The sequence below is a fragment of the Triplophysa rosa genome, linkage group LG10 (assembly GCF_024868665.1).
Source record: "Triplophysa rosa linkage group LG10, Trosa_1v2, whole genome shotgun sequence".
Lineage (NCBI taxonomy): Eukaryota > Metazoa > Chordata > Actinopteri > Cypriniformes > Nemacheilidae > Triplophysa > Triplophysa rosa.
The window spans coordinates 26438978-26452441 of record NC_079899.1 but is presented as its reverse complement, the minus strand read 5'-3'; the positions used below and the strand labels follow the sequence as shown (position 1 = coordinate 26452441).

The 13464-nt window shown below is 39.2% G+C and overlaps 1 protein-coding gene across 1 annotated transcript in view; it reads left to right on the top strand.

The window, feature by feature from the left end:
* sntg2 (syntrophin, gamma 2) overlaps positions 1 to 13464 on the top strand; it is a 56138-nt gene that overhangs the window by 15733 nt on the left and 26941 nt on the right. Inside the window, 3 exon segments of the mRNA XM_057343741.1 lie at positions 693 to 780; positions 4677 to 4768; positions 12232 to 12359. Of these exon segments, the coding sequence (XP_057199724.1) occupies positions 693 to 780; positions 4677 to 4768; positions 12232 to 12359 (308 nt within the window).

Here is a 13464-nt window from a genome sequence, read left to right as displayed (position 1 = left end):
AGAGAGAGAGAGAGAGAGAGAGAGAGAGAGAGAGAGAGAGAGAGAGAGAGAGAGAGAGACAGAGAGAGAGAGAGAGAGAGAGACAGAGAGACAGACAGACAGAGAGAGAGAGAGAGAGAGAGAGAGAGAACGAGGCAGGTGACTGAAGGGTGTGTTATGATAGGACTCATGCCAGTTCATGTAAATGAGTTTATGCCAATAAAAGCAAAAGACAACGAGTTTGTTGGGATGCTCTGGAGAATGAGCTAAACCTTCAACCTCATGTCAGAAGTGATCTCCCACAATCCACTGCAAACTCACTGCAATCAATCTCATCTTTGTTATCTAGATGAATACGTAAGAGTAGAATGATGTTTCATGTTAGACAGATGCGCTGGAGGGAGAACATCTATCTAGAGTTTGAAAACAACACCTTCTGTTAGGAACGATGGCGATTCCTCTTTCATAACGTTTCCACTGAGCTTCTGAATCAGGTGAAATTTGATGATATGAAGCACTGGCGTGATAATAAAGCAGCGGTTAGTCGTCCTGAACAGATCTCATGATGGTCTGGTATTCAGTCGCTCTCTGTAATCATTCATGAGAAATCTTTTGAACCCCGTACCCTCGGAGCGATGACGTGCTGACTTCATTCAACTCAATAAAGTCATTGTGATAATGATGTCTGTGGATGTTTTATTTCTCTCATGCAGGTTCATCTTCTGAGAACGGCTGGAGATGAAGTCACCATCACTGTTCGCTACCTCAGGGAAGCGCCGGCCTTTTTAAAGCTTCCTTTAGGTGAGGACCGCTTCACTTCTCCAGGAAACTCTGATGTAAAACATGCTGATGTGAGTGATGCACACCGCTCTACATAAGCAGCAAACTCATTTCCCTTCGGGATTAATAAAGTTTTCACCGCAGCGCGGCGAGGTGAGAGGAGCTGGGCAGATCTTACTGCAGATTCACCCGTTCTTGTGTCTGTTTCTCATAAACACAAACAAGTTTGTGTTTCATTAGCATTATAGTCATTAGCATTCATCATCCCAGCTAACATAGTTATGTTGTGACGACGTACCTGGTCCGGACCATAGTCGTTGCCACGACGTACCATAATAACGTTCCAGCGACGTAACTTTGTGATTCCCATATTCGTCGTGACGACGTAACATTGGACGTTGTTGGGACATGGTGATTACCTGCTGAAGACATAACTGGAACGTACCATATTGGTCGCAGCGACGTACCAAAAAACGTTTCTGGGACGTGATGAGCACGTCCTAACCACCAAACAGTCACGTTGTTAAAATCGTTTTTTTATTTTTAATTTAAACAATTATCATCCCTCACATGGAGGATTTAATGAATTTGTGATTTAATCTGTGCGTTAAAGATTCCATTTTATTCAAATATGTATAAAGCACAGTATAACGATGATAAAACTCAACACAACACTGTCTGTACATCACAATCAGATATTTGATTTATACTGTAGTACATGACAAAAATAATCAAAGACTTCAACACAATATAGAGGATTTAAAGCAGATATTTATTGACAGAGATGAATTAACATTATGTTTAGGCTTAACATTATATTCTTGTTTTACCACATACGTTTAGCAGGTTGTCATGGCTCTGCTTCCTTAGTCATGTTTTTCTTGGTCCTGTAGCAGAGCCATGACAAAGTCTTTGGTTATGTGTGGAGAGAAACATATTATTGTCCGTTTGACAATAATATACGTTCTCTCCAGTGTCTTGTCATTGGCCCCATCCCTCTTGTTTCCTCGTTATCTTTCCCTGAGTGTTTAATGTCTCACACCTGCCCCATGTCGTTATCCCTAGTTTGTGTTTCCTATAAATACCCTCTTGTTTCTTTGTCTTGTGCTCGTGCATTGTATGTATCTGTAAGCAGTTCGTCTTGTGCTAGGTCAGTGTTAACCTGTGCCATATGCTCGTGTTCCTGTTGATGATGTTCTGTCTTGTTTCAGTAAGTGTTGAGTTCAGGTCATGTCTAGTGTTTGGTTAGTTTAGTGTTTAGTTAGTCTTTATTTCTGTTTACTTGTGATTATTGTTTTACCCCCCCGTGGGTCCTTGTTTTGTGTTTCTGTAATAAATACCGTTTTTGTTAACCTCTTCACTGTTGCCTGCAATTGGGTTCTCTCCACACCTCGTCTCATGACAGCAGGTTGTCCGTTTTTAAAAACAACAATCAAAAGCTTCTTTAGTCACAATCACAAACATCAGGGTCCGTTCATTTAAACGCGCCAAATCGATCGAAAATCACTAAAATATGTGTTTTTTCTCTCACGCCTGTAAGGTATAAAGTAAAGAAAAAATATTAATAAACCGCTAAAGGAATATCAGGCAGTGACGAAAAAACAAATGACCATTAACGTTTAAATGATGCGAGCGCGCGGCTCTTTGCAGGTCAGAGAAGGCGCGTGCGCGCACATATCAGACGCGCGCACTAAATAAATAGAAACGCAGTTTTAATTGTGGTATCAAATTAACTGTTTAATAGCTGTCAGAAGTCGGATTTATTGCATTCGTCTAGACATTATAACAGATTTTACTCTGATCATAAATTTTCCACAATAACATAATAAATAGAAATGACCAGATTCATTAATCAAATGACCAGCGTCCAGGTTATCTGAAGACCAGTACATCACGTCGCTACAACGTTCTCCATGGGATTAATTCACGACGTTATTTGTGGATGTGGCTAGGACGTTTCTGGAACATACGTTGCAAAGACGTCCTCAGAACGTGGTCACAAAGTAATGTCACAGTGACCAAATGAAGACAAACTGGCGATGTCGTCAGAACGTACTGTGTTAGCTGGGATTTTACTATATTTTACTTCATGACCCCATATGGAAAAAAAAACTGTATTATACTTCCAAGATACTATAGTGTTTTTAAACCTTACCGTAGTAAAGAATTAGGTATTTTATGCTATTTACGAAAAAATCCAATTTAAAAATGTTCTTGTTTACTGGACTGGTTATTTTGTTTACTGGAGTTTTGGTCAAAATGTGGCAAAACGTTTGCCCAATTTAACAAAATGTATAATCTAAACAGACAGAAAGTTCCCAGCATGCACTGCAACATGTTCAATTCGTTTTTTAATCAGTTTCTTCAAAATATTACTGTTTTAGTGTTTGCAGATATGGTTTATGCTGTTGTTGTTGAAAATGCTAGTTGCCTCATGTATGTAGATTTGTTTTTAATGTATGATGGGTTTTTTATGGTCACCATGATTGAGGTTTGTGTCTTGACGCAATCCCGCTACCGCTAAAGGTGGCTAAAACACAGCTGTTCAAGCAGTTACAGTACTTGACCAGTGTTCTGGTCTGGTTTGATTAAAGTGTTTAGATAATGCAATACAATAATGAAGAAAGTTAAATGAAAACTTCCTCTTCTGAGTTGGGTTGACTTAAAGTTGTAGTTGAGAGAACTTAGACAATGGCATAATTCAGTTTTTAAGTTTGATCAACTATTTTTTTCTTTTTGTAGTTACTCAGGAACTTTAGTTCACATAAACTGCTTGCCCAAAAGTTGAGTAAACAAGAAAAAGCAAGAGGAAATAAGTACTAAGATGTTTGTTGTTGTGCAGGCTTAACATGGTTTACAGCGTGCAGTTGATCAGTTCACTATAATTCATACTACAGAATACTATATAAGGTATAAACAAAGTCTGGTAATGACTTTTCTACAGTTTACCGCTGTATATAATTCTGAATTATACTATAGAATTAACTACATTTGACTATAGTAAACATTAAAGTATACTACACTTTTTATACTACAGTTTACCAATTCAATGCAGTATATATTTACAAAGTGTAGATATTACAGTAATATACAGTATACTACAGTTTACTATAGTAAAAATACTAAAGTATTCTACAGAATTTACTACAATTGACCTATTCCCTGACATACAGTAAATTCTACAGGATACTGTATTTGCCACAGTTTACTATAGTAAATAGGAAAGTTTACTACAGTATTTATCATGTAGGATTTCATTGAGTACTCCGATATTTACTTACTCCGTTGTTACTACAGAATAACAGTGTAGTAATTGCTATAATATACTACAGTACCTACTACAGTTCCCTATAGTAAGTTTTAAAGTGTACTACAGTATTTTTTAAGTAGACTATCATTCATGTCAGACATCACTGTTAAATTGGTCTGTTTTGCCTGCATTCGTATCTCAAAATTGTGATATCAACTGAAAGAGAAACGAGTCAGTGACAGTAGCTCAACAGAAGCTCACCCGCTAGATGTCAATGTACCATACGGTTTATTAATAAAATGAACATACGACAAAATTCAACAAATGGTTTATTAAATACAATTATTATACAATGAGATAATCATATAAATGAATATGAATAGTTATATTATTAAACACAAACCGGAAGTTAACGGTCTATAATACGAGATTTGGAAAGACGGTGTGAGCGCACGTGAACAGCACATCAGGGTGTCTGAAGATGAGAAACTCTACAGGAAGGTCAATCTCAGTTGGTCTGAAATGTGTTTGCTGTGGGCTGATGTCAGATTTCTCAAGTGTTTCTCACCTTCTCTCTTTCTCTCTAATCTGCTGTGAGTTTGTGTCTGTGGCATGAAGCAGCTTGTGTGATGATTCTCAGTGATAAACCCACGTGTTGTTTTCACAGGTTCCCCCGGACCCTCCAGTGATCAGAGCAGCAGAGCGTCCTCGCCGCTTTTTGACAGCGGATTGCATTTGAATGGCAACTCCAGCAACACGGTGAGGTCGTGCCTGCATGACTTTGAGCATCAGATTATTTATAATGCTTATTTTCAAATACACCGTGTGACAGAATGAGGATAAAAGCGCATCATTCTCAGATTCAGAGGTGGAGGAGATTCTAAGAAACATTACTCTCGATTTCTTCAGAAATGTACAAATCCACTGTAGTTCTTCAAGAGAGCCGCGTTCAGACCCAAATCTAGGATCTCACAGCGCTCGTGGATTCATTTCATTCATCTGACCTTTACGGGACATTTCTAAAGCGCAGCACTGCTTGTTAATACACTGCGGCGGTGAGACCTGTCGCTGTGAGAACGGCTTGTCATCAATCCAACAAACAGCCAATGTGTTTATTCCCTCAGCGGTCACTTGCTTATTAAAGTCAGAGAGCAAAGGTTAGCAGGCATCAGGCCGCATATGTGAGCAGATTTACACATGACATGATGTGACTAAGACTCTGTAAGAACGGTAAAATCTCTTTATTTCTGCCACATTTACACTCCCACATTGGGCAAGTTACTCTGAAAAGTAATGAATACTAGTTACTAATTACATATTCAATAGTGTAATTTAGGGGTGTAACGATACTTCGTATTACGATATTTCGCGATGCAAAAATGTTACGATGCGAATCATAGAGAGAGGGGGATATTTTACGAATAATTCTATTCGTTCAGCGGTCAAGACGCTACCTAACGTTACTCTACGCCAGCGCGTCACGTGTGCTTATCTCACATATGCGCTAGAGAGAGAAGCACGAGACACAATCTGTGTCTCCAAGTGGTTTAGAAAGCATCTTATTTTCCTTCACAATCGCCGTTAAAACACAGCAAACTTGAAGCGTGACTGCAGGCGAGTCACTTTCTAACTCATTACAAAGGAGCACAAACATTTTTAAATGCAAACGTTCATTTATCCGCTAACGTGAGCTGCTGCATAACGTGATATGCAACATAAAGTAAGCCAAAAGAAACCAGCGCTGTTCCGATCAGAGAAGCGATGAAGTGAGTCGGCTGTAGATTAAAAGATCGAATGACATGCTAAAAAACAAGTATGTGATCTGCATGATTGAAGAAATGTAATACAGTTTATGTAATATGTCTTTTTGAAAGATTTTTCTCATTCATTACTGTCTCAAGCAAAGACAGCGCAGCTTCAAAGAGACACGAGCCAATAGCGCTTGAGCGTGAGCTCTGTCAGAGCGTTTCATTGGTTGAATGAACGAACGAGTCAAAATGAGACTGAATGAACTGCTACATGTCGTTCATGGTCTAATATTCTCTGTGTCACAACAATGCATATCCAGTAGTTACTCAACTTTTCTGAAAAATAAAGGTAATGACCTGGTCTCATTTAATTCTAAGGTAAAGTAAATTATGTCGAAACAGTTCAATCTTGGTATGGAACATTTAATTACACCAATTAAATGAGTTAATCCAGATAGATTTTTGTCAGGATTTGACAAGGGAGAGAACCCAAATGCAGGCAGGCAGAGGTGAAGGGGTTAACAGAATTTATTTAAACAATAAACACAAAACAAGAACCCTAGACTAACCAAACACTAGACAAAAACTAAACTGAACACTTACTAGACAGAACGGAGGAATTCACAAAAGACACTGGCATGGGAAGCAGGAAGGCACAGAACATGGAACGCAGCAAGACACCATATACAATACACGAGCACAGGACAAAGAAACATGAGGGCATTAAATAGGGCAAGACAAACGAGGGATAATGACACAGGGCAGGTGGGAAACATCAGACACGGCAGGGAAGCAATACATGAAACGAGAGGGGCGGGGCCAATGACAAGACACGAGAAAGCACATGAGATGTCAAAACATAAACAACTCATGGCTTTCTCACATAAAACCTAAGGGCTCCGTCCCGATCCTGCCACACGACTATAAATTCAGAAACAAGAGGGCAGGACCGTGACAGATTTTAGTAGACTAACATAATGTAGATTTCATCTACTAAAAATAGACTAAAACTATGATAGATTGGGATGACTTAAACTAAATTGCATTTTAGTCAAAAGACTATGACTAAAACTAAATCAAAATTTGCTGTCAAAATTGACACTGATCTTAATTCAAATTTCAGTTAAGCCCTAAAATGCTAAAATTCTTTATTAAGTTGAATGTGCAACAAAATAAGTTACTGAAATTGTTCATATTTTGAAAATAAATGTTATTTGAATTTCAGGTTCATTTTTAAATTTTGTTCAAAATATCGAGATGTGTTTCGTATCGTGAATCCAGCATCGAGATATGTACCCAATCCTGAGCTGAGTGTATCGTTACACCCCTAGTGTAATTAGATTACTGCACAAATGACTCTCTCCAAAAAGTATTTAATTACTTATTACTAATTACTACATCAACCTTGATTAGTTAAGTGATTCAAGGATAGACATGAAACGGCTCTTTTAATTCATTCAAATCAATAATATAAACCTAGGATTATTAACTGACCAAAGTATTACAAATGTGAGAATTATACATTAAAGCACGGATTTTGAAGTTAGACTTTGAATTTTTAAAAGAATTAGTCAATTCCACTATTTCACACACATATATTACACACAGTATTTAGTTGAATTACATCAGAAGTAACAGTAGAGTAATCCTTACTTTACTTTTTTTAAAGGGAAAAGTAATTCAATTAAACTAGTTACACCCAACACTGTACATGACCTACATTTATGCTTTTCTTAGTTTGCAGAACTCATCTTCATGATGTTGCCGTTGCTATGGTGTTTTGAGTGGGTACGCAAGGCTGTCTGTAATCATGTCTGTAATGTTCTGGTCTCGGTTTCTCCTTCATCGCTGTGAGTTTTTTATTGTTATTTCTAAGCAATAATGGTGATATGATCTCTATTGGATGTAACAGCACGGCTCTCTTAAATCATTCATGTTTGTAGTATAAAGGGTTTCAAATATATTGTGTTGAGATGATGTTGTTTATCAGGTTACACGTGTGTCCAGAAGCAGAGAGAGCTGTTTTTAATCAAGACGAAACACGGTGAAGAATGCTACATTTTTTCACACGTATGTTTCATTATTAAACATTGAACACAAGTCACTGGATCCAGTTAAAGTAAGCAGATGAGCTGGATTCTTCTATTGACTCTTCCTGTGTGTCTTTCAGTCGTGGAAACAGACCAAACAGGCGGCAAACTCTCGTTACCGCCGAGTCAACAATATTCACTCTTTTATGTTCTTCAAATGAGATGTTTTGTTCCAATCCTCTTTCTGAGGCTGAGCGTCTCTCCCGCAGGTGATTAAAATTCCCCGGCTCATCTTCCCCTACGGGCTGCTGTGACATTGAGCCGATTGACAGCGTTTTGCTTTCATGCGACGGGACGCGCGCTGTCGCTTTAGCATTCAATCATTTACATGCCCTACGATAATTAGCCGAGCGCCACTTTTATGATACAGAAATACCTGCAAGTATAAAGCTGTCACGTGGGCTGTTGATTCAGTACTAAAAGATAAAAACAGACCTGCTCGCTGGAAAAAAAGTTCACACCAAGAACGATAACTGACAGTAAATATACTGTAGAAGAGTCCAAACCAATGGACGATACCGTTATGTGTTTTGTAAGCTCACACACATTTTAAATGTGCGAGCCTCTGGCTGGGCCAGAGCCATTGAGAGAGAGAGAGTCGCGTCAACTCCGTTGACTTTAATGGAACAGCTTTTTTTCACAGCAGTGGCGGTTCATGGAGGCTCTCAATAGTTACCGGAAGTTACTAGTAACGCATGGAGCTGCGGCTAAACAGACCAACTGAGGTCAACTTTGAACCCATTTAAAGACGTAAGTCATTTAACGATTGAAAAAATGAAAGAAATAAAGCATTTAAAGAGAAAACACAACTTCCTGGAACTATCTGAAGGCTCCATGAATCACGTGACACGCGAAAAAATAAAATTTTACCACTGTATTATTCACAATTTTCCCATTTTAACTGTGTCTCTGTGAAGTGTTTGGGTAAAAATAGACTTATTATGACAGAGACAGCAACAGGTTTAGTAGCTAATTGTAAGAGCTAGTGCTAATGCTGATAAACATCCACTGTTAACTTCGCTTATAAAATTAGCCACTGTGTTTATGTGAAACCAATCTTTGGTGCATTTTACAGCTAAATAGCTAATACGACACGAAAGAGAACTTTGTTCTGTACCTGTGCTGTGTCTGTGTACACGCATGTCGGATGTCGCTGCGTGCTCATATATCAGAAGAAACAAGTCAAACCGCTTGAAAGTTTAAACAAGCAGAACTTTAAAATGCATGCAAATAATAAACTTTGTGATGACGAATATCTGCAATGTCTGTGATAGAGATATAACTTAGACGCAGTTAAATAGTGGATGAGAATGTCTTGCGCTGCATGGATGCGCCCGCGCATTCAATGAACACTGTATGATCTATGTATGATCTCTCTGTAAAAGCAAAATGCAAACGTGCATTTTAAAAAACTTAAAAAAAAACTTTTACTTGCCCACACTGTCTAAGAAAATAAAAGGTTGTTTCTGCAGTGATTGCACATGGATTGTTATGCGACACAACTTCATGTCTATATACATGTTGAGTTTTGAGCGTTATATCTAACATTTTTTCTATCGTTATTGATAAAGGTGTATCGTCTATGCATATCGTTATCGTTTTATCACCTGCCCTACTTTCAATGTTTTATTCCAACCATATCGTTTCTCTGTATGTTTAATGTTATAGTTGTGTAACTGTTATAGTAGTCTGTAGCCTTAAACTGAAAATTTTAAAACCTTTATCTTGAAAGTGAAGTAGATGTGGATAGTCATATACAGTATGTCTTTGACTGTTTTCTTTAGAAATGTTTACTTAACTGAAAAATACCAGGAAGCGTCATGCCATTTAATTTTAAATTGACCGTATTATAATATAATGTAATATAAAACAATACAATACAATATAATGTGTTTAATACGTTGTAGCACATCAGTATTTGTTGCTGTGTTATTGTGATGAAGTTTAGTGTTGGTGTCTGGACATCTGACTGATAAAACTGAAGTAGTGGAGTTTGGTGGGATCAGTGTGATCCATGCCGACACATGGGTGATATTTCATTCCCTGTCATCTCAAGACTCTTGTAGCACAGCGCAACATGAAAGTCAAATCAGGTTTAATTATCCCAGCGCCGGTCCGCACAACAGAGCCGTGTGAAGAATATCACTTCAGGAAGTGTTGCCATGTAATTGGTAAAGCTTTAAAGTTTTCAATTCAGTCACAAGTGAAAGAATTCTCTTAGATATCTCATTAATGCCCCGAGCACAAAACCCAGAAGTTTCTTTTGTGCTTAAACTTTAGAAGAACTATATGAAGCTTTTTTTTACATTGTGTAGACTTGTCTTATCAGTTCGTTGCTTAAAGCTGAAGTGTGTGCTTTCTGTGCAGTAGATTTATATTAACTACACTGCACCACTGCAAGAAAAAAACTGCTGTCACCATAATAATGATGCTGAGTTGTTGCTAAGGTGCTGTGAGTGGTTGCTGGTGTCTTTTGAGAGGTTACTAAGGGTTTTGAGTGGTTACCAGAGTTGTCCAGATGGTTGCAAGAGGTTCTGAGTTTTTGCTAGGAGTTCTGAGTCGTTGCTAAGGTGATGTGACTGGTTGCTAGGGTCTGTTGACAGGTTACTTAGAACACCATAGCAACCACTCAAAACCCTGAGTAGTTGCTTAAGACGTTTGAGGGGTTGCTGGAGTTGTCCAGATTGTTGCTAGAGGTTCTGAGTAGTTACTAGGAGTTCTGTGTGGTTGCTAAGGTGATGTGAGTGGTTGCTAGGGTCTTTTGAGAGGTTACTAAGGGTTTTGAGTGGTTGCTATGGTGTTCTGAGTAGTTGCTTAAGACGTTTGAGGGGTTGCTAGAGTTGTCCAGATTGTTGTTAGAGGTTCTGAGTAGTTGCTAGGAGTTCTGAGTGGTTTCTAGGGTGATGTGAGTGGTTGCTAGGGTCTTTTGAGATGTTACTAAGGGTTTTGAGTGGTTGCTATGGTGTTCTGAGTAGTTTCTAAGACGTTTGAGTGGTTGCAAGAGTTGTCCAGATTGTTGCTAGGAGTTCTGATTGGTGGCTTTGTAGTTACTTCAGGTTTAAGTGGTTACTAGGACCTTCTGTGTGGTTACTAAGGAGTTTTACATGTTTAGTAGGTGTTGCTTTTTGGTTCAAGTCAAACCAGTCCAGCCTGTGGTGTCTGTAATATTTGGGTGGGTATGTGAATATGGCTCAGTTTGATCGTCCTCCAGGTGAAAAGCGTTGTAAATTCAGTCACACAGAAAACGAATAGCACGTCTCTCCTCAATAAGACACATGATTCATCATTCACATCTGTCGCCGAATAAACGAGTGAATCAGAGGAACACTTCAAACTGTTCAAAACCAAGTATTGTTGGTGATATTTGACTAATGGCCGTTTCTTTAAACCTCCAACAGTTCTAGTTCTGCCGGGAGAGATTTTCACATCCAAACACTTTGAACTTGAACTTAAATTATTCTTTGATTTTCTACTGGAGGCCTTTATTGATTTGTTTTGTCTGACAGCTTCACTGAACAATATAAATCTCCACCGAATGCCATTGTTCAGAAAAGCCATTTCAACTCCATACTGATGTCATTGACTGGCGCGTAACTTGACATTTACATTTGATGACCGGCACTTTTATCCAAACCAACAGTGCATTTGTGTTTGCTTTGCCAGCACTATTCTCTGTGATTCACGCATTATACACTCTAAATATTAAACTGTGATGTGAAAAAGTGTTTAAAAAGAAGTTTAATGAATGAGGGATTGCGTTTTAACAACTGATGTTTTAAATGAACATGACTGTTGAAGCACTGTAGATAAACGCAAAATGTAAGGTCAGAAATATTCAGTCCTGACTTGGCAAAAATATTTGGAGATTGATTTCAAATAAGAAGATTCACTTGGCATTTACAGGCTCACCGATTTGTGTGAATATTTATTCATGCGAGTGAATCGGTCTTGTCGTGCAGGATATTATGTTAATGCTGATGTGACTCTCACATCAGTTGAAGTGAGAAACGTGCATCGGGCATCAAAGTGACGTGCATGTTGAAAACTATCAACTGTCAGCTAAACCAGACTTTTAATCCAGCTTGTTTGAGAGTTTGAAATGAAGCGTTGTAGAAACGTTCATGTGCTTCACACTTTATCGTACTGCCATGCTGCCAGTGAATATGCATAAAAAGTGTCACGTATTTGTGTAAGGCAACTGTAATCCTTATTCATTTGTGAGATACTGCAGTTTTTATCTCTTGAGTTCGAGCGCTGCGGATACTTTGGAATCATGGGACACGCGGCTGTTACGAGGCCGCTGGCACTCTGATCAAAGTATGAGGAAGAGTGACAAAAACGAGATGTTTGTGTTCTCTCTCTCTCTCTCATTAATGCTGTCTAGGCCCCGTCGTCGCCCTGTTCACCTTCGGATAATGAACCAAAGTATGAGAAGCACTGGCTGGATGCCGTCACCCTCCCTCTGTTCATGGCCCGAATCTCCAGGCGCAAAGCCGGAAGCGACAAATTACGGTAGGTTAATCCTCCGTGATGCTGCGGGGGGCGTGAGGTGCGACACGCGCCCGGCCCACTGTTGATTTTGCACGCATTTTTCATTTAGGTGAGAGGGTGTTAAATCCAATATCTATGCAGACACATGCCGTGTCTGGAAAGGTCAGCCGTGCGGCTGCAGGCGAGAGGAGCGCGGGTCACCGACAAGTGCCTTCAACTTTAGCCGACTGCCTGTGAAGAGCAGAATCTTTTCTTCCTTTAGAGCCATTCACTTTATCAATCATAGAAAATAAACTCCAGGGTATTGTTTATGTCTCACACTGAATTATCATCTCAATGTGTTTGTGTGTTCTTCACGGTGGAAAGATTCAGTGTTTTGACTCCAAACAAGAACATTCAGATGTTTCTCCTCAAATTGCTCATCAGGAGAAATAAATGAGAATCAAATGAGAGTGTGAACACGTGAAGAGGTGTAAATGAATGTAGACTGTAGAGGTGAAATCATCTGGATTTGAGTCAATGTGGTGAGACATGTTTGAGTTGACTTTTGATTGCAGACGAGACAAATCTGTTGTTATGCAACAATAAAAGATTAAAATGTAAAAGATTGTAATTGTGTACGTAAATATAAAAATGCCTAAATGTCACCTCAGGAAGCTTTGGTGGATTCCTGCTTGTCTGTAGATGATCTGCTCGCGCGCTTTAACTTTGCGCACGAGCAAATCCGTTTCTTCGCTTGAGAAGCGTTCAGCTTTTCCACCAACGAACTCCGCCATGTAAATAGAGAATAGAATAGAGCGATATGAGACTCTGATTGGTTTACTGCATGTTACGCCCAATAAACACCCATTACTCATTAAGAGAATCAGGACAACCTGTTTAGACCATACGCCCAGGTGCATCATCCACTCTCTCTCTCCCTCCCTCTCCCTCCCTCCCTCCCTCTCCCTCCCTCCCTCTCTCTCTCTCTCTCTCTCTCTCTCTCTCTCTCTCTCTCTCTCTCTCTCTCTGTCTCTCTCTCTCTCTCTCTCCCTCTCTCTCTCTCTCTCTCTCTCTCTCTCTCTCTCTCTCTCTCTCTCTCTCTCTCTCTCTCTCTCTCTCTCTCTCTCTCTCTCTCTCTGTCTCT